A 27,562-nucleotide genomic window follows, 5' to 3' on the forward strand; every position below is an offset into this window, starting at 1 on the left:
ATCTTAAATCTCAAGTCTCCTCCAAAGTTCAAGCCTGACTTCTGGAATTCTTCATAGGAGGCTCTCACTGCGATCTTGAATCCCATCTCTGGAGAAAGATCAAGCTTCAGACAGAAGCTGGAGGCGTAGGCCCACCTGGGTAAAACAGGCTAAAGTGGACAAAGTTGGAAACAAGATGGAGCCAAAGGTGTTGGACCGCCGTCTTGGGTAGGCTTAGACTGTGCAGATTAGAGCAACCAAGCCGTAGCCTCGGGAACCGTCAGGTTGCTGGGGGTAGGCTGGGCACGAGACCAGCCAAGGGCCCCGGAGTGGGCCGACGGGAGATTTCTGAAAAGGCTGGAAGGCTACCGCGTGTCTTTGTCTTTTTACGAGGAGGCATGGGAGAGGCACCCAAGAATTTGATTAAGGAGCCCGACTTCCTCATGCCTCGAGCCAGATCCTGGAGCATCAGGTCGTCGGCCAGGACGCCCAGAAACGCGCTGGTAGTGGAACTGAGGATGGTGGCAGCCACCTGCACCGGGCGCCGGGCCGCAAAACTGCCACTACCACCACCGGTCGCATCGGTCTCGGTAGGTCCTCGCAGGCCGGGGTCGCCAAGTAGGCGGCGCAGCGCGTACGAGGCGCCGGATGGCAGGTACTGGTAAGCGCGCCGCCCACTGTGGTCACGCACGTGCACCTGCGCACCCAGGCGGACCACCAGCAGCACCGCTGCATCCTCGCGGCCGTGCAGAGCAGCCAGGTGCAGTGGCGTGTAGCCGCCGTGTGAACGCGCGTTCACGTCGACCCGCGCGCCCCCACGCCGCGCGACCTCCACCAGCTGCTGCACCATCTCTAGGTCGCCGCTCTTGGCGGCCCAATGCAGGGCCGTGAAACCAGACATGAAGTCGCGTTTGGCCGCCAGGCCGAGGTCGCGCAGTAGCAGCCCGTGCAGCTGGTGGGTCCAGCGGCCCCCGGCCGCCCGCACTAGCCACTCGTGTTCGGCCGGCTCCAGCGGCACGGCGGACGGCGGCGGTGCGGCGGGCACCTCCTCGGTGTCGGGGCTTAGCAGGCGCGGGCCAGCGCGCGACAGGCGCCTCAGGTGAGGGGAGCGGCCCGGGCCCAGGCTGAGACCCAGGCCGAGACCCAGGCCGGACTCTTCTACCGAGAGCCTCCGCAGCAGCAGCGGGGAGCTCCGCGGGCTGGGCTCCTCCGACAGCTGCCGGCGAAGGCCCTGCTCCTCCGCGCGGATCCGGAGCGCAGCGGGGCCCGGGACGCAGCGCACCGGCAGCATGCAGGGCTTTTGAGGCGGCGCGCGAGGAGGAGGGGGTGGTGGCGGCCCTTTCGTCAACCTCGGCCCAGGTTCCGGGTCTGGAGGCTCTGCACGGGGCAAGGCTGCCTCCCACGGTGCCCCGGACGGTGGGGCCACGTCTGCAGAGCGTCCCTCGGAGGGCTGGGCTAGCTCAAAGGCTGGAATCTGGGGGTCCGAGGCGCCCGCGGGCTGCCGGGCCGGGCCTAACAGCAGCCCCTTAGTCAGCTGCGTGGGCTCAGAGGCCGGAGCCCCAGGGGTGTCCTGCGGCTCTGATGGAGGAGTCGGGTCCTCAGGTGGTTCCACGGCCTTCTGCGCCGAGACCAAGGGTGGAGCCCCCGAGGCAGCGGTTTCCCCCTGTGAGACGGAAGTGATCTTCGACGGCGGGGCTCGTGCCCCCGGGGCGCTCGGGAAGCCGGAGGGCGGCGGCTCTGGTCCCTCCCGGGGCCGCGGCTTCTTCCTCAGCACCACGAATTTGACGCCGTCGAGCTCCTTCACCACCGCCACGTCGTTGACAAATTGCTTGAAACGGTCCCTGCGGGCGGCACGGCCGCCTGGGTCGCCAGCATCCAGCAGCGGCTTGAAGCGGCTCAGCAGCTCAGAGTTGCGCACCTTCCCGCCGTTCTCCTGCAGAAAGCCCAGCACCGCCGCCTGGCTCACCCCGGCGGCCGCGGCGGCCGCGGCCGCGACCAGCGCCATGGTCGGTCCGGCCCCGCAGGGGAGCCGCGGCTCCCGGTTGCTGGGCAGGTGGACGTCGCGGCGCCAGCTGGGACGCGCTAGAGCTGGGGTTCCGGGAGTCACGTCTGCCTCGGCCAGGCTCACCCGATCCTTTTCACCTAGGCGTAACGGGCGTGTCCCCGAAGCCGGACCTCGGTCATGCCTGCGCCGTGGGGCCCGAGAGTCTCCCGGCAAAAGGAGCTGGGGGCCGCGGAGCGCGCCCCCCGCCGCCGCCCCGCGGTCTTCGGGGTAGGTTTCTGCCTTTGTATTCTGTCCAATGGGCGCCGGGCTCCATCCCCCGTGCGCGGCGCTCGCCTTACAGGTGACAGCTGCCACCAGGGCCGCGGTGGGAGTAGGGGAGCGGAAATTCTCCACCGCCCCTCCCAACTCGGGAATTAAAGGCGCAGCGCCAGGCTTCAGCTCGGCTCCCGGTTGCTAGGTGGGTGTGTTCACCAGGGATGCCGCGGTCCACTGGCGAGGCAAGGATTTTTATTCCTTTCAGAAATATTTAACCACCACAAAATTTAAATAAATTATGCTTAAAAGCAATAATTTATTTAAAGACCACCAATACCTCGAATTGTTGATTGCCTTTCACACAGGAAAACGGCTTCATGCAACTTGCAGTGAAGACAATTTGCTGTGCATGGCAATGTATGTTACCCGAGATTTAGAAGAGACGTTTTCTCATGATAAAATAATACATTTTCATATCGAGTCTGGGGACTAAAACCACAGGAAAACATAAAGAAGGAAAAATATCACTCGAAATCACCATTAACATTTTGACTATTTTCTTTTCCCTCCCCCATACACATGTGTATACATATTTATGCTTTTAAATAAGAAAGTAAAATTGAAATCATGCTATGTTTTTTTAAAATTCACTTACTCCACAAGTATTTGTTGCGCACCTAATTTGTGCCAGTACCTTTTCAGACTGTGATACACGGATTAGCAAGACAGATAAAACTCCCTGACCTAGAGGAGCTCCCATAGAGGGGTGGAGGGGGGGAGGTGGGAAGGGACAAAGAGAAGTGATACAGTGAATCTGAAATTTGTATAATATGCTAGAGAAATACTATGGAAAAAAATAAAGCAGAATAAAATAGAGAGACAGGTTGCAAGTTTGAACCCTGTGTTCAGGGTAGGACTCACTGTGAAGGCCACAATTAAACAAGGACTTGAAGAGATCACGGATTTATGTAGCTAGGTAGAAGAAGCTTTTTCAGCAGAGGGACCAGCCAGGGCAAAGGTGGGATCAATTTTGTAACTTACAAACACAATACTACAAATATATAACCAGAGGCACTGTGGTAGTTAAAGAGAGCAAGATTCTGGAGTCAAAATGCCACACTTCTTTTTTTTTAATTATTTTTTTTAGAGTATAGTTACTTTACCATGTTGTGTTAATTTCTGCTGTACAGAAAAGTGAATCAGCTATATGTATACATATATCCCCTCTTTTTTGGATTTCCTTCCCATTTAGGTCATCACAGAGCATTGAGTACAGTCCCCTGTGCTATACAGTAGGTTCTCATTAGTTATCTATTTTATACATAGTATCAATAGTGTATATATGTCAATCCCAACTTTCCAATTCATTTCATCCAAAATTCCACACTCGAGTCCTAGCTCTACCTTGAGCTACTTTCTTGACCTCTCTGTGCCTCAATTTTCTTATGTGTGAAGAGGGAGAATCACAATAATGACACTTACCTCATCAAGTTGTTGTGAGGATTCTGTGAGAAAGTAAACATAAAGCATTCAGAACAATGCTTGGCCCACAGTAAACATTCAAATTGTTAGTAGCAGTATAGCCACTACTATTATTCTTACTCATTGAAAAAAAAAAAAGAGAGAACATGTGAAAGGTCCCCCTTTCCCCAATCCCATTCCCCAGAGGCAATTTCTGTCTTCAGTTCTGTTTCCAGAATGCATTCAATTTAATCTTCTTTGTAACCTCATTTTATATTATATTGTGAGCATTTCCCCTAATGACAGTATTGTTTTAAAAATATATGATTTTTAAATGATAGCATCACATAAATATAGTATTATACCTTAATTGTTTTCTTACAGTTAATAGTCTACATTGTTTCTGGCTTTTAATTCTTATGGATGGCGTTGCTTATATATAAAACTTTGTGCACATTTCTGATTAATTCTTTAGGATAGAATCCTACAAGTAGAATTACTAGGTCAAAGGGAATTAATTATTTTTAAAACTCTTGGGTACTCTTTCTAAGTTGTTTTCCAGAAAAGTTACAGCCCCATGAAATTCCTTTGTCTTTCCCTCACTGACATTGAGGAGTATCTTTTAGTTTGTCATTTTGAAAGGCAAAAAAAAAAAATTGTATCTCATTCTAATTTTCATTTATTTTATTACTAATGGAGTTAAACTTTCCTCTTGTATTTATTGTCTTTGATTTGTTCTTTTGTGACTTGCCCTTTTCCCCATTTACCCATATTTTCTTGTCTAAATGTAGTTGTAAATATTTTCCCACTTTGTTGTTTGTCCTTGAATTTTGTTTCCTGATGGCATTTTCATTTTTAGGTAACTAGTTTTTAATTACAAATATTGTATCCTTTTAGCTTAAGAATATAAGTGAAAAATGAGAAGGTACATTTCCCTTTTAAAGAAGAACTTTTAGCATCAATTTACCCTGTAGCATCAAGCAGTCTGCAACAGAATGACAACAGTGCCCTTGGGAAAAGTCCTTGTGTTTTTACCATAGAATTATAACTGTAATCAGTCATCATTTCTCTTTAAATATTACCCTTCTTTATTTTTATTTTTTTATTTAATTTTTATTTTTTTGGCTGCATCGGTTCTTAGTTGTGGCTCAGGGGAACTTCATTGAGGCATGCGGGATCTTTTGTGGTGGCACACGGGCTGGTCTCTAGCTGTGGCTTGTGGGTTTTCTCTTCTCTAGTTGTAGCGTGCAGGATCCAAGGCCCATGGGCTCTGTAGTTTTCGGTTCACAGGCTTTCTAGTTGAGGCACTCGAGCTCAGTAGTTGTGGCACACAGGCTTAGTTGCACTGTGGCATGTGGGATCTTAGTTCCCCAACTAGGGATGGAACCCATGTCCCCTGCATTGCAAGGTGGATTCTTTACTACTGGACCATCAAGAAAGTCCCTACCCCATCTTTAAACCCAGCTCAAATCCCACCCTTGTCAAATCTTCTGCAACTGCCCCGGGTGTATCATCCTCTACACTCTTCTGTAATTTATTTCAATGAACATTTATTGGCTATCTTTGGGTGCAAGGTAGTGAGCCAGTTCTTTTGGGAAGAAGACACAACTTGCCTTTGAAGAGCTTACTACTTAGTGGAGAGAAAAGCATAATTAATTGTATTACATGTCCAAATGAAATGAATGCTCTATGTGCTTTCTAGCAGGTAGATTCTAAGGGAGGCACCTGAGAAAATCTTCAAGAAGCAGCCTGTGAGAACGGGATAGAGGAGGGCTTGAAAGTTGGACTGTGAAGGCTGAATTCAGGGTAAAAACTGTCTAGTGTGTTTTCCATTTAGGGTTTGTGTGAGAGATACAAAAGAAGATAATGTTCGAAAAGCAATCTGGGGTCCTGGATGGAGGACTTCATATGCTAGTTTGGACTTTATCCTGTTTGCAGTAGAATGCCATGGAAAACTTTTTTCTTTTTTCTTTTTAAAAGATAGCTTTAGGGCTTCCTAGGTGGCGCAGTGGTTAAGAATCCGCCTGCCAATGCAGAGGTCACGGGTTCGATCCCAGCTCCAGGAAGATCCCACATGCCGCGGAGCAACTAAGCCCGTGTGCCAAAACAAACAAACAAATAAAAAAAAAGATAGCTTTAATTATTTACTGATTATAACATTAATAGTTATGTTTTCCTAATTCTCAGTAGTTTCCAAAATATATAAAGAACAGGCCACATGTTAGAGAACCACTCTTAATAATTTTTGGTTTATTCTCTGAGGTTTTCTATTTACACCCATAGATATATAAACAGCCGTATAGACTGTTCTACACAGAGAGAATAAGACCACCAGTTGTTCCCTAACCAATTCTCCCTTACTGCCTGTTGTAACCAGTGTTGATGTGGTGAATAGGTGGAGGAGGGGGCTCTGGAGAGGTGATAGCATCGTCCCTGTGAGAGATGGTGAGGGTCATCTAGCTACTGCAGAAAGACAGGAATGGGTGACAAAGATATTTCAGAAGGAGAACTTGCATTATATTGCCTGTTTTCATTTTTAAAGTCACATTGACTTCGTTGCAATTTTCGTTTCAATAGCTACTTTTTATATTTTATTTTCTTAACCCTTTCAGGACAAATTTTTGGGTCCCTTGCAAAAATCATTTCCATGATCTCATAGGTAGTGGAGCCTCAGTCAACTTGGAATTTTCTTACTGTCCCCTCTGCAAGGGGAGGAGGGAGAAGATCCCCTGTTAAAGATCATTATTGATTTATGTGGTTTGAACTCATTCTGACTATGATCACTAAGAATAGACAAGGGATTAAATACTTTGCTTGTACTGAATTGCTGGTACAAGCAAAGCTTATTGACAGTGCTTAACAGGCTTCAGGCTCTGAGCTATACAAAGAGATGTGCCCAAGGTCACAGTTAATAATTGGCTGAACCCACTGTAAAAATGAGTGAAACTGGGACTTTTGTAGAGACATGGATGGACCTAGAGACTCTCATACAGAGTGAAGTGAGTCAGGAAGAGAAAAACAAATATATTAACACATATGTGCAGAATATAGAAAAATGGTACAAATCAACCGGTTTGCAAGGCAGAAAAAGAGACACAGATGTAGAGAACAAACATATGGACACCAAGTGGGGAAAGAGGGAGGGAGGTTGGGGGGGAAGGAATTGGGAGATTGGGATTGCCATATATACATTACTACTAAGAAAAAATATACCAAATTGTACACTCTAAATATATGCAATGTATGTAACTGTATCTCAATAAAAGTTCTTTAAAAAAAAGTAATAATAATTGGCTGAGCCCAAACTTGAACCTCAGGCTGTCTGATTCCAAAACTTGTGCTCATTCACTGTGCAAAATTGGATCAACAGTACTTAAAAATTGATGTTCTGTATGTTTAATAAATAAAGTAGGTAAGAAGTCATCAAATAAAAACCTAGCTTAAACCTTTATACTTGTGCATTTGAACATACTCTGCTTTAATACTTTAAGTAATTAGTTTATAGTTTGAGGAGACGTTAGGATAAGGATGCCAATGACATCCAGTTCCCCAGGCTGCTTTTAAATTTTGGTGCCCTGCTGCCAGTGAGGCCATTGAATCAATTCTTCCAGTGACCCAGCAGTTTGCCAGTAAGCATTAGGAAAATCAAATATAAAATGTATATTGATAGCAAGGGTAAAATCCTGTAATGTGGTTTGAACATGGGAGATAGCAATAATAAGGACATTTTGTTCCTATCTCAGTATCTTAAATTTGGAGGAGGTCAGGGCAGATGGCCCTTTGCATTTTTAAAGGCAATTTATTAAATAAATATGAAATTAAAACCCTTCATAACTGTATTATATGTTACATTGTTATGTTATGTTACGTTGCCTATTCCAGCCCACACTGTGCTTTGAACTCCATGCCTGAGCCCCAAAGAGAGCCATCGTAGAGGCTTTATGTTTGCAACTGTCTTCTCCCTGTCATGGTGGTGTGAATAGGCCTCTTCCATTAGGCTTAGTCCACCATAGCATGTCTCCTGTGCCCCCTGCAGTCTCACCAAGGCCTCATCATCTGTAAGGAAGAGGAGTATCGGGGCTCCAGTAGGCAGGAGCACCAGGGACAGTGCGGGGATGGGCTACCCAGAATGGCTGTAAAGGGACTTTGTCCAGATATCAAGCTTTTGCAGTGCTGACTTCGGGAACAAATCCTGTTTTGTTCTTGCTTACCAGCCCAGGGGAAGCAAGAGGGGCCTCTTTTTTTCTCATGCCCGTGACTTGTTAAGCCAGTCCTCTCTGAGGTCAAAGGGACTTTCTTTATTTCTAAATCTTGAGGACAAATGTCAGATCCTTTGCCTCTGTTATAAACTGAGCTTTTGTATCTGTGATTCATTTTTCAGGCTGCTTATCTGACTCCTCAGACTGTTGCTTGGTTGCTTAATAGGAAACAGGAGACTTGGTCCATAGAAACTTGGAGAGTTGTGTCCTGGCCAGGTGTAGCATGAGAGGATGCCCTTTGCTGCCTTTAGTCATCCCTTCTTGACCTGTTTTAGTCTCATAGGCAAGTTTTGACTTAAAAGATGCTTTTTTGGGACTTCCCTGGAGACGCAGTGGTTAAGAATATGCCTGCCAATGCAGGGGACACGGGTTTGATCCCTGGTCTGGGAAGATCCCACATGCCGCGGAGCAACAAAGCCCATGTGCCACAACTACTGAGCCTGCATGCCTCAACTACTGAAGCCTGTGCACCCTAGAGCCCATGCTCTGCAACAAAGAGCAGCTCCTGCTCGCTGCAACTAGAGAAAACTTGCGTGCAGCAACGAAGACCCAATGCAGCCAAAAAAAAAAAAAAAGGTTTTTTTTTTAAACCCGTGGAGAGACCTTTTGGAGCTTTCACCTGGGTCATTGTCTAAATTAGGAGGGCTTAGTTTGAGAGGCCTGCAAAAGTGTTTTAACCATTTCTTCAGCTGTAAAGTTGAGTCCCTGCTTGGGTTAAGGTGGAAAAATCAGCAACCCAGAGGCTGGGCTTCCATTCCCTTATGGTTACCCATTCAGATGGGCTTGGAGATGATAGCACCAAATGTATGGAAATGTGAAATCTGCCAACAGCATCGGGCTTTATAGATGGACAGGTAGAAAGAGCTCAACTCTTCCCTAAACTCTTTTTTTTTTTTCATCTTTATTGGAGTATAATTGCTTTACAGTATTGTGTTAGTTTTTTTTTAAGCTCTTTATTGGAATATAATTGCTTTACACTGTTGTGCCAGTTTTTGCTATACAACAAAGTGAATCAGCTGTATTTATACATATATCCCCATATCCCCTCCCTCCCGGGACTTCCTCCCACCCTCCCTATCCCGACCCTCTAAGTCATCACCCATCATTGAGTTGATCTCGGTGTGTTATGCAGCAGCTTCCCACTAGCTATCTGTTTTACATTTGGTAGTGTGTATATGTCAATGCTACTCTCTCACTGCTTCCCAGGTTCCTCTTTGCCACCTCCCCAATGTCCTCAAGTCCATTCTCTACATCTGCATCTTTACTCTTGCCCTGTCACTGGGTTCATCGGTACCATTTTTTTAGATTCCATATATATGTTAGCATACGGTATTTGTTTTTCTCTTTCTGGCTTACTTTACTCTGTATGACAGACTCTGTGTCCATCTACCTCACTACAAGTAACTCAACTTCATTCCTTTTTATGGCTGAGTAATATTCCATTCTATATATGTGCCATATCTTCTTTATCCATTCATCTGTTGATGGACATTTAGGTTGCTTCCATGTCCTGGCTATTGTAAATAGTGCTGCAATGAACATTGTGGCACATGTTTCTTTTCGGATTATGGTTTTCTCAGGGTATATGCCCAGTAGTGGGATTACTGGATCATATGGTAGTTCCATTTTTAGTTTTTCAAGGAACCTCCAAACTGTTTTCCATAGTGGCTGTACCAATTTACACTCCCACCAACAGTGCAGGAGGGTTCCCTTTTCTCTGCACCCTCTCCAGCATTTATTCTTCCTAGATTTTTTGATGATGGCCATTCTGACCGGTGTGAGGTGATACCTCATTGTGGCTTTGACTTGCATGTCTCTAATGATTAGTGATGCTGAGCATCTTTTCATGTGTTTGTTAGCCATCTGTATGTCTTCTTTGGATAAATGTCTATTTAGGTCTTCTGCCCATTTTTGGATTGGATTATTTGCTTTTTTGATACTGAGCTGCATGAACTGCTTGTATATTTAGGAGATTAATCCTTTGTCTTTTGCTTCGTTGGCAAGTATTTTCTCCCATTCTGAGGGTTTTCTTTTTGTCTTGTGTATGGTTTCTTTGGCTGTGCAAAACCTTTTAAGTTTCACTAGGTCCCATTTGTTTTTTTGTTTTTGCAGTTCACCCTTTATTAACGTTAGGCCCCCGGTCACTTGGAGCTGGTGTACTTGGTGACGGCCTTGGTGCCCTTGGACACAGCGTGCTTGGCCAGCTCCCCTGGAAGCAGCAGGCGCATGGCCGTCTGGACTTCCCCGGACGTCAGTGTGGTTCGGCCCGAGTACTGGGCCAGCCGGGCAGCTTCGCCAGCCAGCCGCTCAAACACATCGTTCACGAACGAGTTCATGATGCTCATGGCCTTGGAAGAGATGCCGATGTCGGGGTGCACCTGCTTCAGCACCTTATAGATATACGCTGAGTAGGTTTCTTTGCGCCAGCTACGCTTTTTGGACTTCTTGTCCCAGGAACTCCGGCCCCTCCGGCCCCCAGACGGCTGCGGCTGCTCATGCTCAGCACTCATCCTCCTGCTGGCCTCCCATTTGTTTATTTTTGATTTTATTTCCATTATTCTAGGAGGTGGGTCAAAAAGGATCTTGCTTTGATGTATGTCATAGAGTGTTCTGCCTATGTTTTCCTCTAGGAGTTTTATAGTGTCTGGCCTTACATGTAGGTCTTTAATCCATTTTGAGTTTATTTTTGTGTATAGTGTTAGGAAGTGTTCTAATTTCATTCTTTGACATGTAGCTGTCCAATTTTCCCAGCACCACTTATTGAAGAGGCTGTCTTTTTTTCCATTGTATATTCTTTCCTCCTTTGTCAAAGATAAGGTGCCCATATGTGCGTTGGTTTATCTCTGGGGTCTCTATTCTGTTCCATTGATCTATATTTCTGTTTTTGTGCCAGTACCATACTGGATTGATCAGTGTAGCCTTGTAGTATAGTTTGAAGTCAGGGAGCCTGATTCCTCTAGCTCCATCTTTCCTTCTCAAGATTGCTTTAGCTATTCGGGGTCTTTGCATTTCCATACAGATCATAAAATCTCTTTTTCTAGTTCTGTGAAAAATGCCATTGGTAATTTGATAGGGATTGTGTTGAATTTGTAGATTGCTTTGGGTGGGTAGTATAGTCATTTTCACAATGTTGATTCTTCCAGTCCAAGAACTTCCCTAAACTCTTATTGTACAAACATATTATGTTTATCTTGCCTTCCATGTGGCAACTTGAGTAAAGGTAGAAAGAATCCTTAGATATCAACTCATCCAGCTACTATTCAATGTTTCTAAGAGCTCGTTAGCAGAGATCTCAAAATACAATAATTTGAAGTAAGTTATATGAAAAGACTGAAAGTTATATGTTGATGGAGACCCTCCCTTCTAGAGGGAAAGTGTTGGGGGAAGAGTCTAGCTGAGGCCTGTGTAACAGAGGGAGCGGCAAGAGGTGGGAGGTGATGTGGGCAGGCAGCCAAAGGGCTAGTTCCGGGTCCTCAGAAGATCTGCTTGCTTGCCGCTTTGAGACTATCAGCTAAGTAAATACTGAGCAGTTTTATTAACAGCTCTCAGAGTAATAACTGGTGACATTGAACAACGAGCAAGAAACAGGAAGATGAACTGTACCTCTGAGGCTGTGTGGTCTGTGGAAGAAGTCATTAACAGTACTGGTTTTACTTATCTGATTAGCGTCAATAAAACACTAGCAGCACTAACTGAAAATGATATCGGTCTCTTTTCATCTCCCTATTCCCACAGTGACTCAAGCTTCCAGGAGCAGGATGCTGTGTCCTCATCAGTTGGGATATAGCTCTATGTTCAATTAATATTGATATTGATAAAATGGCAACAGTTTGTCACATAATAGTGACTTTCATTGCTTTGCTTTTTCTTTTTCAGAATGGGGCTAGAGGGCACTGTCTGCAGTAACTATTCAGTAGTTATTCAATATATTCAATAACTATTGACAATGACAAAACAGTAACAATTTGTCATATGGTGGTGACTCTCATCACTTTGACTGTTGCTTTTAAAAAATGAAGTCAGAGGTGTCTGTCTACATACCTGACTTTCACCTTGGGGTGAGAGTCAGTAAACAACTTGGATAGGTTACAATAGGTTACCATGGTTCAATAACCCCATAATTTCAGGAGCTAGGAGTGAGGCCACGGAGAGGGTTGCCTTCTTGGACTTTTCTAAGTGTAAACTTCTGTTTACCTCCTCAGATGTTGATCAAATGGAGGTGAGCACAGCATAGTAAGCAACACAGATATCTATGCTGACCCTGCAGGACTTCAGTTCCAGACAGAACGGCGGGAGCAAGAACAAGGAACAAAAATACAGAGGAGCTTGGGGCACTTGGCCAGAGGAAAGGTTCTGCTTTCTCATCCAATCGCTGAAACACAAACTATTGAGGATTTCTCTCTCAGTGGAAAAAGGCTGGAGTCTGCAACTTGGCTTTTCATGCACGGTGCCGTGTTCCTTCCTCTCTTCTTCCTCCTCCATCTCCTCTTCTTTGGCAGTGATGGTAGAATTTCCTGGGCAAAATAATCCTTTCTTTTTTAACCAGAAAATTTTGGCAGAATGTCACAGTGTCCTAATGTCCTTGGAGCTCAACATACTGGGCCTTAGAAAGTTTCCAGGGGAGAGACAATAAGACCACAGTCTGCACAGAGCCTTCTGTGTGGCTGTGACAGTGAAGACAAGAACAATAATGTTAATGTTGTTGTTTAGGATTGAGCTTTTTTTTTTTTTTGCTGCTGCTGCTTCTTTGCGGTATTTTTTCACTATTCAGTCTAAATTTTTAAAGAACATTGTATATATCTCCATTAACACAAATTGTTTTCATCTCAAAGTTAACAAATTCTATGTCCTTTGTTATTTTCCATTCAGAAGATGCAGTGGGTTGAAGAGCGGACCCCCCCACCCCCCAAAGATATGTCTACATCCCAGAACCTGTAATTGTGACTGTAATTGGAAAAAGCATCTTCGCAGATGTAATTACATTAAGGATCCCAAGATGAGAACATTCTGGATTATCCATGTGGGTGCTAAATCCAATGACACATGTCCTTATAAGAGACAGAAATCACAGAAGAGGAGAAGGCTATGTGAAGACCGAGGCAAGGATTGCAGTGATGCATCCAAGGAAGACAAGGAATGCCTGCAGCCCCCAGAAGCTGGAAGAGTCAAGGAAGGATTCTCCCCTAGAGCTTTTGGGGGGCTACAGCCTGATGACACGTTCATTTTATTTTATTATTTTATTTTATTTTATTTTATTCTATTTTATTTTTGGCCATGCCATGCTGCTTGCAGGATCTTAGTTCCTCAACCAGGGATTGAATCCGGCCCTCAGGAGTGAAAGCACGGAATCCTAATCAATGGACCACCAGGGAATTTGTGACACCTTAATTTTAGACTTCTGGTCTCCAGAACTGTGAGAGAACAAATTTCTGCAGTTTTAAGCTACCCAGTTCGTGGTAATTTGTTATGGCAGCTCCAGAAAACTAATATAGAAGGATAGGAGGACATGGGGGATTTATCCAAATATTGCTGGAATGGAAGATTCCATCCTGAAGTAGCATTCCTCAGGTTCCTAGGTCTCTAATAACCCACGATTATAACAAGATCTGGCCCAGGCACATCTCAGCTAAAACCCACAGCTATAGCTACACCTCAGATAGTCCTGATGTGTACATCAAATTTTGGGAGCAAAAATTCCTTGACAGTGTGAAGGTATCTAGACCTGGAGGAAGGCTCCTCATTCTGTGAGGTATTTTATGTGGCAAGATGGTAGACCAGCAGGGTATTTTCACTCTGCTGGGGAGGGGTGTTTCTTGTTAGTTCATTCACTGAACTCCTGGTTCCTGTCTCCTCTACCCATGACAGACTTTCACTTTCCCAGAACCCGCCACCACCTTGCCGTGGTGCGTCCCTTTGGAGTCATCTGCAATGTGGCATTCCATGTCATCATCACCAAGCTGAGAGTGCTGGCAAACAAGATGAAATATCTTCATACTTCTTGTTTAAGAGATAAAAATATAAAGGATAATAAGTGACAGTTCCTCTATACTATAAACCGTAGCCTGGTGAGGAAGATAGACATATAAATGGAGATCTGTGGGAGAATGCTTAGGGCCAGACAGAGATCTGCTACCCTCCTGGGGCGCCCAGGGGAGGGAGCACTTCTCCTTGGGAGAAGCTAGAAGCTTTCGGAGAAGACAAGATATTTGAGCTAGACCAGGAACTCTGCAGGCTGAGAATGGAGAGGAGAGCATTCTCAGAAGAGGCATCAGCATAAGCAAAGGCATATAGTGTTTATTGAATAGCTGGAAGTTCAGGGTGGCTAGAGAGTACGGTGAGGATGGGGGTGAGTGAGTGCAGGAACAGATTGGAGAAGGCCAGACTATTAAGGGCCCCACACATTCCCCATAACTCAAACCAATGTGTCTAAGTGGAACTGGTTATCTTCTTCCCTAACCCTCCTGTCCCTCCCCCATGAAAGGGACCATCAACCCCCCAGCCAGGCATCCAGCATGATTCTTCCTCACCCTCTTTAGTACTTCTTGAATCCATCCAGCTCTCTCCATTTCTATGCCAGTCTGCCATCATCTCCAGCCTAGACATCTGTAGTGGTCCTCTTGCCCCCTTGTACTCAGTCTCCATTGCTCCCAGTCTGCCTCATCTCCATTGCATTCTCTATCTGCAGCCAGAGCAATCCATGTAGAACACTGATCTAATCACATCACTTGGCTCTCTTTGTAAAACTCTGAACTATTTTAAGTGGCTCACATACCTTCTATGATACAGCTTCTGATCAAAGCAACACATGCACAGAGGAGCTAGTGTCCTGGTATGGCATTCCCCATCCCCAGGCCTTCTCTCTACAGAAACTCTTTGGCTAGTTCTGGGTTTTGGTACTTCTGGTGGTTACATCCACATCCCAAGTATTATGCTTGTACTGAAGTCTCCTGATTTATCAATTTGAATGTCTTAATATAATAAATAAGGCTTTAACTGACTTCTCTTACCTTTTGTCTCCCTTCTCCATCCCCAGATTATTCCGAGTTCCTCCTCAGGTCTGTTCTGAAACCTCAAAAAATATACTTAAGCCTTAATTTCTTTCTTTATCCATCTAGGACAGATTTACCCCTCACTTACCACTTGGTAAAATGGGAGCATTAGAGTTCGCACCCTACCATCCACCTTCCAAGTCCCAACCATTCCTTGTCTTTACCTTGACTTATACATTTGCACTTTGATGACACTTATATTCTGTTTAATAATAGTAAAATCTTCCGTAAGTTCTTTTTAAGTTGATTATAAAAGGCAAAATAATTTTTATTTTATAATAACCATGAAAACCCATTCACTGCAGCTCACCTCTGTGCAGTGTTTTATTTTGCTTCATATTTGAGTCCTGCCTTTCTTGTCTATTTTTGTTTGTTTGTTTGTTTGTTTTCCTGGGAGTATAATTGCCTTTATTCTTCCTCTTCTCCTTCTTTTTTTTCATTCTGTGGGTTTCCCAGGACATCAGTCATACTCTCTATCCTGTTGGATCCCTTCCCCAATCCCCCTCCTCTCTCCGAGAGCCCTCTGGTCAGTCTGACCTGGTGGCTCCACGCTTGTTGCACAGCTCTCAGCTCTCAGCTCTCATCCGGGGACACCCCTTGACTACTGTCGTGGCTTGGATGCACTGTTTCTGAATGTCATATCTTTCTCTTTTTCTTGATACCTGCTGAAGCATGCTATCAAGTAACTTCCTAAGAAAAGATGCTTAGGCGATAATTTTTTCTTACCTTTTTGTTGTGGAAAATTTCAAACATATATGAAAGGAGAGAAAATAAAATAATGAACCCTCATATGCCCATCAACTAGCTCCAATAATTGTCAACTCATGGTCAATCTTATTTCACCTATATTCCTAGTTGCCTCCTACCACTCCCAGATTATTTTGAAGCAAATTCCAGATATCATATCACCAGAAATACACAAGTATGTATCTTGAAAAGGTAAGGGCACTTTTTTTTGGCCGCATCCCACGGCTCGTGGGACCTTAGTTCCCTGACCAGGAATCAAACCCGGGCCCTGGGCAGTGAGAGTGCGGAGTCTTAACCACTGGACTGCCAGGGAATTCTCAGGTAAGCACTCTTTTAAAAAAAACGTAATCACATTAACATACCTAAAAATTAGCTATAATTTCTTGGCATCATCAAATAATCAGTCAGTGTTCAAATTTCCCTGATGTAGCAATATATAAATGTTTACTGGTTTAAATTGAATCTAATTACAGCTGTTTGATATGTCTCTTGAGTCTTTTTAAATCTATGGTTCCCCTGTCCCTTTTATCCTTACAATTTATTTATTGAAAAAGAACTTTTTTTTCCCTATAAAGTTTCCCACAGTCTGGATTCTGCTCCTTGCATTCCTTTTGTGACATTTGACATAGTCCTTTGTCTCCTGTACTTCCTGTGAATTAGTAATTAAATCTAGAGTCTTGAGCAGATTCAAGTTTGATTATTGTGGATGTACCTTCATAGGTGGTATTGTGTGCTTCCAAAAGGAAGCACATCGTATCTACTTATCCCTCTTTTATAATGTGAGCAACCATTGATGATCCTTGCCTAGATTCATTATTTTACTGGGGATTACAACATGGTGATAGTTTGTCACTCCATTTACTAGCTGGATGATTTCTATTTAGAGAGAAATTTCTATTCATTTACTATTTAGTTACCCTGAGGTTTCTATGGGAAAGGTTGGATAAATTCCCTTTCTTTACCATTTTTCAAAATCATGGGTCCCTAGCATCTTCCAAAGGCAACCTGTAAGCTTTAAAAATTTTACTCATGGAAGATGTGGTACATATATACAATGGAATATTACTCAGCTGTGAAAAGAAATGAAATTGGGACATTTGTAGAGACATGGATGGACCTAGAGAATGTCATACAGAGTGAAGTGGGTCAGAAAGAGAAAAACAAATATCTTATATTAACACATATATGCGGAATATAGAAAAAAGGTACAAATCAACCAGTTTGCAAGGCAGAAATAGAGACACAGATGTAAAGAACAAACATATGGGCACCAAATGGGGAAAGCGGGGTCAGAGGTTGGGGTGGGATGAATTGGGAGATTGGGATTGCCATATATACATTACTCATATGGAAAAAAATACCAAATTGTTCACTTTAAATATATGTAGTTTATTATATGTCAATTGTATCTCAATAAAAGTTCTTAAAAAAAAAAGAAAAAGAAAATTTCACTCATGAATTTAAACATACTTGATGAGTTTTAGTTGGTTCCAGTTATTATCATGAGCAATGCTCACATCGTCTCTTCTTTTGCCAGTGGGAACTTTGTTCAGCTGGCTCCTGACCCTCTTGACTTCAGTCTTCCTTGATATCTGAAATGATAAGATGTTTCAGTTTCATATTGTATATTTCCTTTCCTAGACCTGGAATAAGCCATTTCTCACTGTTATTGGATTGGTCATTTTTCTAGCCCTTTTCAGTAGACAGAACTGGAAATGCATTTTTTAAAAAATTTTATTTATTTAATTGGCTGTGTTGGGTCTTCATTGCTGCACACGGGCTTTCTGTAGTTGCGGCGAGTGGAGGCTACTCTTCCTTGTGGTGCACGGGCTTCTCATTGTAATGGCCTCTCTTGTTGCAGAGCATGGGCTCCAGGTGCGTGGGCTTCAGTAGTTGCGGCACATGGGCTCAATAGTTGTGGCTCACGGGCTCTAGAGCACAGGCTCAATAGTTGTGGCACACAGGCTTAGTTGCTCCGTGGCATATGGTATCTTCCTGGGACAGGGATCGAACCCGTGTCCCCTGCATTGGCAGGTGGATTCTTACCTACTGCGCCACCTAGGAAGTCCGGAAATGCATTTTTTTAAGAAGGAAGAATACATCATAAACTCATACTAAAACTTCTAAATCAAATTGAAGACTGAGGAATTTTACTGGGATGTAAGACTGAGGATCTTATATCTCCTTTCTCCCACACTCAATACGAGGTAAGCATTGTTCCTTTTAAAATGTCTGAACACTTCTTTATTCTCCCTTACATTGAATTGACAACTTGGCTTGATACAGAATTCTGGGTTTAAAATAGTTTTCCCTGAGAACTTTGAAGACATTGTTCCATTTTCTTCTAAGCAACCAATGTTGCTAGTGAGAAGTCTAATATCATTCTGACATTTTGCTTGTATGTGGTCTCCTTTTCTGTCTCCCTCTCCTCCCCCCGCCCCACTCCTCAAAGAGAAATACTTTCTCTGCAGATATCTCCTCCTCTTCTTTTCTGTAATGTAGCAGAAAAAAATATACATAAAAAATTTCCTTACAATTATTGTAAATTGGAAAGAGATGGTAAACATGGACTGGGAGGCTCGACATTGTCCCTCAGCACTCTTCTCCTGACCTTTAGCTCCTCTCAGTTCCTGGAATGGGTCTCTCTCTCTCTAAATTCTCTCTCATGATCTTGGGATATTCTCCTTCCCCACCTTGCAGCCCAAACTGACTTTGTGCCTGGTTAACGCCTGTTCATCTTCCATCTCGGCCCCTTCCTTGACGTGGTCTCCTCTGATCCTTCGCTAGATCAGATGCTCTCTTATTTGTTCCTCTCCCAGTCTGTACTTTCCCCACCACCATACATCCTCATCTACAGTCATTGTTTGTTCAGTGCCTGTCTTCAGACTCTGAGCCCCTTGAAGGCAGGAGCTCATCTGCCTTGTTCAGGGTTGTAATGCTGCTTCAAAGAAGTTCTCTGTGGGCAGCCACAAGTCAATGTGTGGCCAACATGGCTCCTAGCAAGTTATTTGGTGGCAATGTGGGTGATGAGCTGGAGAGAGCTGGGTCAGGGAGATTAATGAGGAAGTTACTGCTAGACCCCACAGGAGATGAAAAGCTCTGGACTAGGGCAGTGACAGAAGGGTGGAGAAGAGAGCTTGGTTGAGGAGATGTTTCTTAGGTGCAATCAGGATTTGGTGACCCTACAAACAGAGGGGAGGGAATATGAGTATTCAAAGACCATTCCACAGTTTCTGTCTTGAGAGAAAAGGAAAACAGTGTTGCATTTGCTTACATAGGAATATTAAAGAAGGGGAAGGTGCAAGCTGAATTTGGACAAGTTGAGGTTTTAAGTTAAGAGGTGTTTGTGTGTCACTTGGAAGGTGGTTGTGAATGAGGATCTGGAGCTCAAGAGAGATGTCTGGGCTGGAGACACGGGAGTGAATCCTGAGCTTCTAGATGATGGATAATGTGAGGATGTGGGTGAGCCCATCTAGCGGGAAGGTATAGAAGAGCAGGAAGGAGTGGATGGAACCCTGGGGAATCTCAGTCCTGAAAGGGCAGGTAAAAAGCAATCCGTGGAGGAGAAGAGGAAAAATGGATAGAGAGGCAGAAAGACAGGCAGGAAAGCCAAGGGAGGAAAAGATTTCAAGAAATAAGGACACAGGGAAATGGCTAAATTGTGGCATCACCATCTCCGTGGAACATGAATGAAGAAGAGCTGTATGTACTGACCAGGAGCAAAGTGCACGTGTGATATTTATTAAATGAACCCAGCCACTTTATTCATTCAACCAACATTTGTTGAGGAACCGCTAAGTGTCCAGGGACTGTTCCAGTCACCGAAGAATCATTAGTGAGCAAAACACTCAAAAATCCCTGTCCTCATGGAGCTCCCAATATATGGGGAATACAGATGACTAATAAGAAAAATGAAATACATGGTATATTAGGAGGTGGCAAAAGAGAGAGGAGAAAAATAAAGCAGGGAAGACAGATATGAAATGTAGGGATGGTTGAGATTTTACATAAGGTGACCAGGGAAGTCCTCACTGAGAAAAGACTCAAAGAGTAGGGAAGCAAGCCACGTGGGTGTCTGGAGGAGGAGCACACCAGGGATGGAAAGGAATGAGCCAGCAGTGCTCGAGGCATGGCAAGGAGTCTAGTGTGGTTGGCGCACAGAGAGCAAGAGAAGAGGTCAAAGAAGTAATGGGGGACTTATATCACGTACAACCTTGCAGGCCGCAATAAGGACTTAAGCTTTTACTCTGAGGGAGGTGGGAGCCATCGCAGGTTTATGAGCATAGCAGTGACGGGATCTAACTTGTGCCTCAACAGGATCACGCATTAAGCAAGAGAACTGGCATTGAGAGTTCATGCTTTGAAGCTCTATGCAATGATAGAAAAAGTGTAGGAGGAGAAAATTCAGAATTTGGAGATGCACTGAAACAAGATAAACATTTCCGTGGACCAGAAACAGAACATAAACCCAGAGATTCAAGCCACAGATCTGATAGGTTCAAAGTCCAAATGCAGTGGAGATACTCAGGAGCTTGGCTCTTGTGACGTGCCAAGGGGTAAAAATACTTCTCACAGATTTGGGGGGAATAGAGCCAGGCCTGCTGTGGGAAATCAGTGCTGGGATGGAGCTTGTAGAATGAGGTGTATAGTTGCTCATATTTGTTTGTTTGTTTGTTTGTTTTTAAATCCAAATTCTAAATGTGCATGAATTCTACTTTTGTTTATACCTGGACAGATATTTGGAAAGCCATGCGTCAACCCAGGGAGTGCAGAGGGAGGCTGGGACAGGGGCCTCCCACTCTTTCTCCATGAGTATATACGATACCACGGAGAAAGTAACGGGAGTCCAGTGCAGTGTAGGAGGAGCAAGATCAGAATTGAAAAGAAGCCGTTGAGTTTGGCCACTGAGAGGTCAGTGGTGGCCTCGACAAGAACAGTTTCCTTGGAGATGTGGAGACAAAAGACAGATTGACAGAAGGCATAAGACACATGCGTGAGTTGAAAAGTAGTTTGTCCCCTCAAGATATTGGACTGGAAAGGGAAGGAGAGAGATAAGCAGAGGGGGAGGGAGTCAAGACAGACTTTTTTTTAGATGAGGAGACTCGTGGGTGTTGGCCAGATAAGAGGGTAGAAGAAGGGTGGGAAAGATTTAAGATGTGGGGAAAGGAAGGAATAACTGGCACTATAAAAGGGAATGCCCTGGGGAAGAGTTGGGGCCCTCCTTTCTTGGATCCCAGAGGGAAGATGGTCCAGGCAGCACTGGTGGACACATGTGTTGGGCTGGGTGAGCTCTGGAGGGGCTGGGGTGTAGGGTAAGGGCTTTGGAAGCTGGCCTAGCAGCATCACTTACAGTGTAGCCTGTTTGCCCCTGTATCTTGCCTGTCTGTATTTCTCTGACTCCACTGTACTGTGAGGGAAGGAACCACACCTGATTTAATCCCCATGGCTCTACATACTATAGACCTTTAGTTAATGTTTATTGACTGAATGAATGGATTTTCTTTGTAAAGAAGAGGTCAAGGTGTCAGCTGAGTGTGAAGGGGGATGGACTGGGGAAGAGTGATTGCTGTTTGGAGCCGCTGCCATGGGGAATAGGCCAGGGTGGTGATTAGGAACAAGCATAGGATTTCTAAGCAACTCTGGGCAGTCTGCTGAGCATGGAACCATCAGGAGCTAGTGCTGTCAGGCAGCAGGGCTTGTGATTCACTTTTTCTCTTGTACAACTCCAAGCAGTGCAGGAGCATGCCGAGAAAGCAGATGGGGTTTTTGTAATGTGAGTTGACCTGCTGTCATCCTCTCAGTGGAGGCCTGGAAGAGCTAATGTAGCTCCCCAAGGCCCTGGCTTCGTTCCTAGAGACTGTGCTTGCCTAGGGTGGGCTCATCCTTTGTGTTAGTAGCTGCTGTGACCAGAGCAAATTCATGTGTCTGAATGTCATCCTCAGAAGACTTCTTCCCTCTCTGTCCTCACATCCTCCTCTGGACCCCTGGCAGGCGGTACCATGAGTCCTACTAGGAAGTCTGGGCTGAGGGTGCAGTATCTTCCCAGGCAGAGCATATGCTGGGAGGGCAGGAGCCAGGCTGAGCTGTCAGGGGTCCACCAGCAAGACTTCAGTAGGATTGCCAAGCCAGGGAGAGCAGCAATAATGGGGTTAGCCAGGACACAGGGTTCTGGAGGCCAACAGAAAGCCAATGCGCACGTCACACCGGGCAGGCCAGGTGACTGAGACAAATGAAAGGGGGAACAAGACGGAGGTTGGCAGTGAGAGACTGGAGCAGGTTGCTGGCATAAGGTGGCACAGGCTTTGGGCTTCATGGTGCTGTGTTTGTGCCTTTTATTGGACTCCCAAGACATTTTGCTTTGCTGAGGGAAGATTCTTAAAGGGGCGGCCAAGTGCGGCTGTATATTATTGTCAGAAACAGTTTTTATGTTTGCTTTCCTATTGAACTCTGAACTCTGGGAGGCAGTGGCTGTGCCTTATTATCCTCATGCCACGGCACCCAGGAAGTGCTCAGGAAATCTTTATTGTGTGAATAACGAGATGACCTCAGTGTTTAGCCAGTCTAGGGACTTATAAAACCATAATAGCCTGGGCCAGCAGCAGCCTAAGAGGTGAGCCAGTCCTTCCCTCCAAGAGGATTTCGTAGATGACAACAAATTCTAAAGGCCCGTATCTACAATGTATCAGAAAAATGAACTCCACCTCAAATGGAGTCAGAAGACCAGACTAAGTGAACTCTTGTGACTTCAGGCACCTGACTTCAGTCATTCTCCCCATCTTTCTAACAGAACTCCAATTTTGTTTCTATAGCAATGCATCCAGCCCTAGGGGGTAAATCATTATTGTTTGTCACATGGGAAATTATCTTGACACCATGTAGCTTCCAAGTGCTCTATTGGGCAAGCTGTCCAAAGGTCATGAAGAGAAGGACTCATAGACCAATATAAGATGGTCGAATTACCCAGCTTAAGGATTCAATTTAAAGCTTGCAGTAATAAACGAGGGGAAAGAAACAGGGTAGGTGAATCCACTTAGGGTACGATGTACTTAGAGTGGAAGGAGCACATTGCCTGAGTGCTGTGTTCCACAGTACTCATATCCCCTCTCTCTCTCTCTTTCCCCCAGCATCCTTCCCCACTGACAGAGTGGTTATGAGAACCACAGTTGAGATTGAACAACAGGACTCAGCAAACAGAAGGTGCCTGGAGCCAACACACGCTCTACCAGAGAAACACAGGCAAGTGCCCCTGGCTACAACCGAAGCACGCTGATGACCCTATGGACATTTGGGGAAGAGCACGCGAGGGGCCAGAGTGGGATCATAATGGGAATCACCAAAGGGGCTAATTGGGGGAAGACAGCTGTCAATCTGGAATTAACATGATCCTTACCTTATAACGTGCTTTTTCCATCCCTTTCTATCTACAAATAACACTCTTGTGTTCTTGTATCCTTCTTATCTTTGTTCAGCATCCATGTTTCATTTATTCTAAGTCTAGCACATCTCACAAGTTACCAATTTATTACCTGTACTTAACAGATCTCATGAATTTTGCATTTTTTTCTTGCCTTCTACAGCAGATTTAAATATTCTCAATAATACAGCCAGCACATATTACATTAGTCTGAGCCAGCCTTTGGCAATCCATAAACTCTGTGTGGCTGGGTGACTCATTTCTGGGGTCAGTAAGACCCCAGGGAAGTTTTTAGGGGGCCATCTGGGAAAGATTTTCTTCTTGACAAAAGACAAGAGCAATGGAATGGATTAGAGGAGTATCTCCTTAAACCTTGGCTTGCTTTCCCAAAAGCTTCTGACTCGTTCTCTCCCCCCACCCCAGCCTGCCCTTCCCTGCAAGCAGGGTATGAATCCCTAGTAAACCAGCAGTAGGAACCCGACAGCTGAGCTATGGGGTCTTGGCCTCTTGGTCATCGGCTCATCTGCATTAGGTTCTATACGTTAATCAAGTCCTTTGTCCTCTCTATGTTCATTCATCAGTCAGCTGGCCCCATCCTTCTGTGTGTGTTTTCTTTATTGCTAATTTACTCTTATTTCTACTCCTAATTCAAGTTATAGTAATTTCTCTCAGCTCCCTTGGATTTATTCTTCCAATCTCCCTGGCCAACCCCTTGGTTCCAGGTAAAACTCTACCTCTCAGCTATCTTGAATCACACTCAATTGTTTCCTTGGATTCCTTCCAGCAGCAGCCTTTTCTAGACCCATTTTGTCTGTCTGCATAAATTCCCCCCAGAGATGTGGTTTTCAGACTTATTTTTAGCTGCAGAAGAATCCTTTGTTGAAATGAAAACCCAATATATAAAGCAGATGGAATGGAGCCGTTTGGGGAGGGGGTAGAGCCCTTCTCTTCCCCACTCTTCCCCATGGCTCCTCTGGGCCCGGTTTGAAGACTATTGCTCTGCACACCCCTCCCACTTTAAGCTATGCCCTGCGATTTGCTTCCCCTGGGTTAACTGTCTCCTTTCCTGAAGGCTTCCTTTGGCACCTTGGCCAGAGGAAGCATTCTTTCTCTGTCCACTTCCCTCATGGTCTTTGAAAGTCATATTTTTTCAAAACAGCAAAACATTTTAACTTCCTCATCTCTGCCTAGCTTGTCACCACCATGTGGAGCTGCCTCTCACCTGCTTGTATGCCACCTGTTCATGGCTGCAGGGATGGAGAACATGCTGAAATGATCTGGCCAGCTAGCTGCACATCACCTGGCCTCTCCATATGTGAGCATCTTAAGTCTTCTGTTTGTATAGATTGTAGATCTCTGGTTACTGGACAGTCCACATATTTTTTCCCAGAGAATTCTTTTTGCTCACAACTACCTTGGAGAAGCTGAACTGCTTCCACCCTAGGGAGGCCTATGCCTACTGGGGGGAGTGGGTGGGCTAGGGTCAGAGCCATAGGCAGAATCTTCTGGCAAATCACATGGAGTCCTTTGTAAAGTTGGTATAACCCCTGTCCTTGGGCCCTCCAGGCCAGGTTTGGAGTAGGGTTTCCTCCCCATTGGGTAGCTCTGGATCACGGGGGTTGCTTTAGAAGTCCCTGTACTGTAGTCCCTGTACTACACAATGCGTGTAGGCACCGATTGGTGTCTCTGTGGCCCATTTACTGAGGACACCCTGGACCTCCTGAAACATACGAAGCTTAAGATTCCAGGCCTCTCACTTGCATGGGTCCCTTACAAGTCCTGTTCTTTTCTCATTCTAAATAAATAATTGCTTCCATACCCAATCTTGTATTTATAATTATGTATTCTTTTTCTCAAAGAAGGCCTTCCAAATGCTATAAGCTTCAGGCTCTACAAAACCTGATGTGTCCCTGGGAGCCATGGTCTCGGGGCTCTCCCAAGAGGATCCAAAGACTCACGTGCTACGGGAGTTTCGTCTGTTTTAAAAGGCAGAGATTCCCATCTCCAGGGCTTTCCAAGGCATTCCTAGTGCTTCATGTGTGAGGCATCCATGCCACATACTCTGGTGGAAGGCAGCAAGGCCTAAGTTTTGACCTGCTTCTTGTCCCATCTGCAGCATGCAATCTCCACTGTGGAACTTGAGGCCGAGGACAGCTGGAAACCCATGAGGCCAGGGAAGGGCCCCTTTCTGCTGCTTGTTGCCCCTGTGCCACAGGGCTCTTTCATCCAGCCTTGGTGCAAACTCTGACCATTCTCCTAGAAGGAGTCGGGACGTGATTCCTTCTCTCCAGGACAGCTTTCCCATCAGGCCAGGACTCTGGTCTAGGCCTCAACCTGGCGCTACTGCTTTTTGACTATAATTCCTAAATCTGGCTTTTAAGAGTCATGTTTTGCAAAGTGGGAGAGTTTGCCTGCCTGGTTGGGACAACTTGGGTCTCATGAACTCAATGCCTAGGACCCAGGAGACTCCTTGGATGCTCTCACTTTGGATCATTTTACAGCCCTTGATAACAAGTCAGATGTGAAAGCAAGAGATGGCCAATGCTGCTTTAAAAATGTGTAGGGGCACTTCTAGATGCAGACAGTGGATGAAAGATTCCCTACAGGATTTCTCTTTCCCAATTCCTAAAGTAGATAAAAATCACAGGGGAAATTTACTATCAGCAACCAATACAATAAACTTCAAATTTGTCATCCAAAGAAAGATCTAAGATTTTGGAGTGGCAAGGAGTAGCACAGCACATCTCTGCTCTCTACCATGTCCTCAGTGCCCAGAGATTGACAAAATCTTGAACATCCTCCCCAGTGCTCCTGAATCTGAAAAGAAACAGATCTGAGTCATGCCCTTATATTCTTCCTTTTCTGAATGAGCAGTATTACAAAATGTGCTGGGGAGAAACAGGGGAAGCTTAGAGCATGATCCTTGGAGCTGACTCAGCCAATGGAAACAGAGGCTCCAGAACAACACTCCAACTTGAGACATTGATCCAAAGACTTCCTTGGAAAAGGTGTATGATGTCCCCCCTCCATCTCCAATCAGGTGACATAAGCCTTGTGCTGGACAGTTATTAGAACCGCAGGACAGGAGTGTGCACAGCTTTTCCAACCAAAAACTGCACTCTGCTTTGGCTGAGCGCTCCTCTTCCCCCTCCTTCCCTTCAGACTACCAAAAAGTGTACAAACGCTAAACCCCCATCCTCTTGCTTAGGTCAAAGGGAAAAACAGACTGGTTTCAAACCTGTGGAGATGGTCAGTAAGTGCCCCTCTCCAGCTGTCATATTATAACAGCATAAAGAATGTCTGGACAGAGCCAGCAAACCAAAATGAAAAGAAATGGGTGCAAACACATGGCAGCAAATTATAAATGATAAATAGAGGGGAAACAATGGGCAAAAGACAAGGGCTCCCCCCTCCCACCAAAAAGGATATTTCTTACAACTGCTTCATATATACAACAACTTAAGAAGAACATGAATTTAATAAATTAGAGGCTCAAAGATGCGATGCTAAAACAAGAGAATTGATGGAAAGGAAACTAAGGACAAAAACAACATCATTATAGAACAAATAAGTAAATAAGAACTGACAAGAAAGAGAACTGACCCCACTAAAGCTCAAATTACTGAATTGGGGCAGATAAACAAGGTAAAGAGATTTAAGAAACTAGAATTAATAGAAATGGAATACAGACAAAGATGATCCAATATAAGCATTAATTGATATCCCTGAAGAAGAAAAACCAAAAATAGAGCTAAAAAAGAATGTTTAAGGCAGAAAAAGCAAAACTAAAATTGCAGGTTGAAAGACATCATGTTCCAGAAAAGCTTTATTTAGAATGCTTAATCCTAAGATATGTTTCAGTTAAGTTACTGAACTTAAAAAAAAAAAAAAAAAAAAAGGATGAAGAATGACTTCTTTAGACACACAAGCAAGAAAAATAAAAAAGTCACCTACAAGGGGGAAAATTCAGGCTGGCCTCAGACTTCTTCCCAGAAGAAAAAGGAGCAAAACCTACCACATTCTATGGGAAAGAAGTTGAGACCCAAGAATATTTTATCTAGCCAAGATATGGTTCCAATGTAAAAGCAACAGACAGACATGCTTAAACATACAAAACCCTTCTTGAGAAAACAGCTTAACGATGAAATTCGGTCCATTAAGAGATGCATTGAAATAAAGACCTTGTAAATGGAGAATCCTTGATAAAAGGACCAGAGATGAGCATTGAGTTTATTTAAATCTAAACTGTATACCAAGTAACTAAACAGAAAACGATTATCATAAATTTGGACAATGTAACAATAATAAGTAACAAAAGTCAGGAGGCAGAGTCAAGGGAGGTAGAAAGATGGAAAGAATCATGAGAGCTCACACACACACACACATACACAAA

The 27,562-nt window shown here is 44.6% G+C and overlaps 2 protein-coding genes across 2 annotated transcripts; both read right to left on the reverse strand.

The window, feature by feature from the left end:
- Positions 1 to 259: 259 nt before the first annotated feature.
- On the reverse strand, positions 260 to 1,984 carry SOWAHA (sosondowah ankyrin repeat domain family member A). Its single transcript, XM_057742866.1, has one exon. The coding sequence runs from the start codon at positions 1,982 to 1,984 to the stop codon at positions 260 to 262; it is 1,725 nt and encodes a 574-aa protein (XP_057598849.1).
- An 8,116-nt stretch (positions 1,985 to 10,100) lies between these two features.
- Positions 10,101 to 10,469, reverse strand: LOC130860486 (histone H2B type 2-K1-like). Its single transcript, XM_057748784.1, has one exon. The coding sequence runs from the start codon at positions 10,467 to 10,469 to the stop codon at positions 10,101 to 10,103; it is 369 nt and encodes a 122-aa protein (XP_057604767.1).
- Positions 10,470 to 27,562: the final 17,093 nt, after the last annotated feature.

This window comes from Hippopotamus amphibius, chromosome 1, assembly GCF_030028045.1.
Source record: "Hippopotamus amphibius kiboko isolate mHipAmp2 chromosome 1, mHipAmp2.hap2, whole genome shotgun sequence".
NCBI lineage: Eukaryota > Metazoa > Chordata > Mammalia > Artiodactyla > Hippopotamidae > Hippopotamus > Hippopotamus amphibius.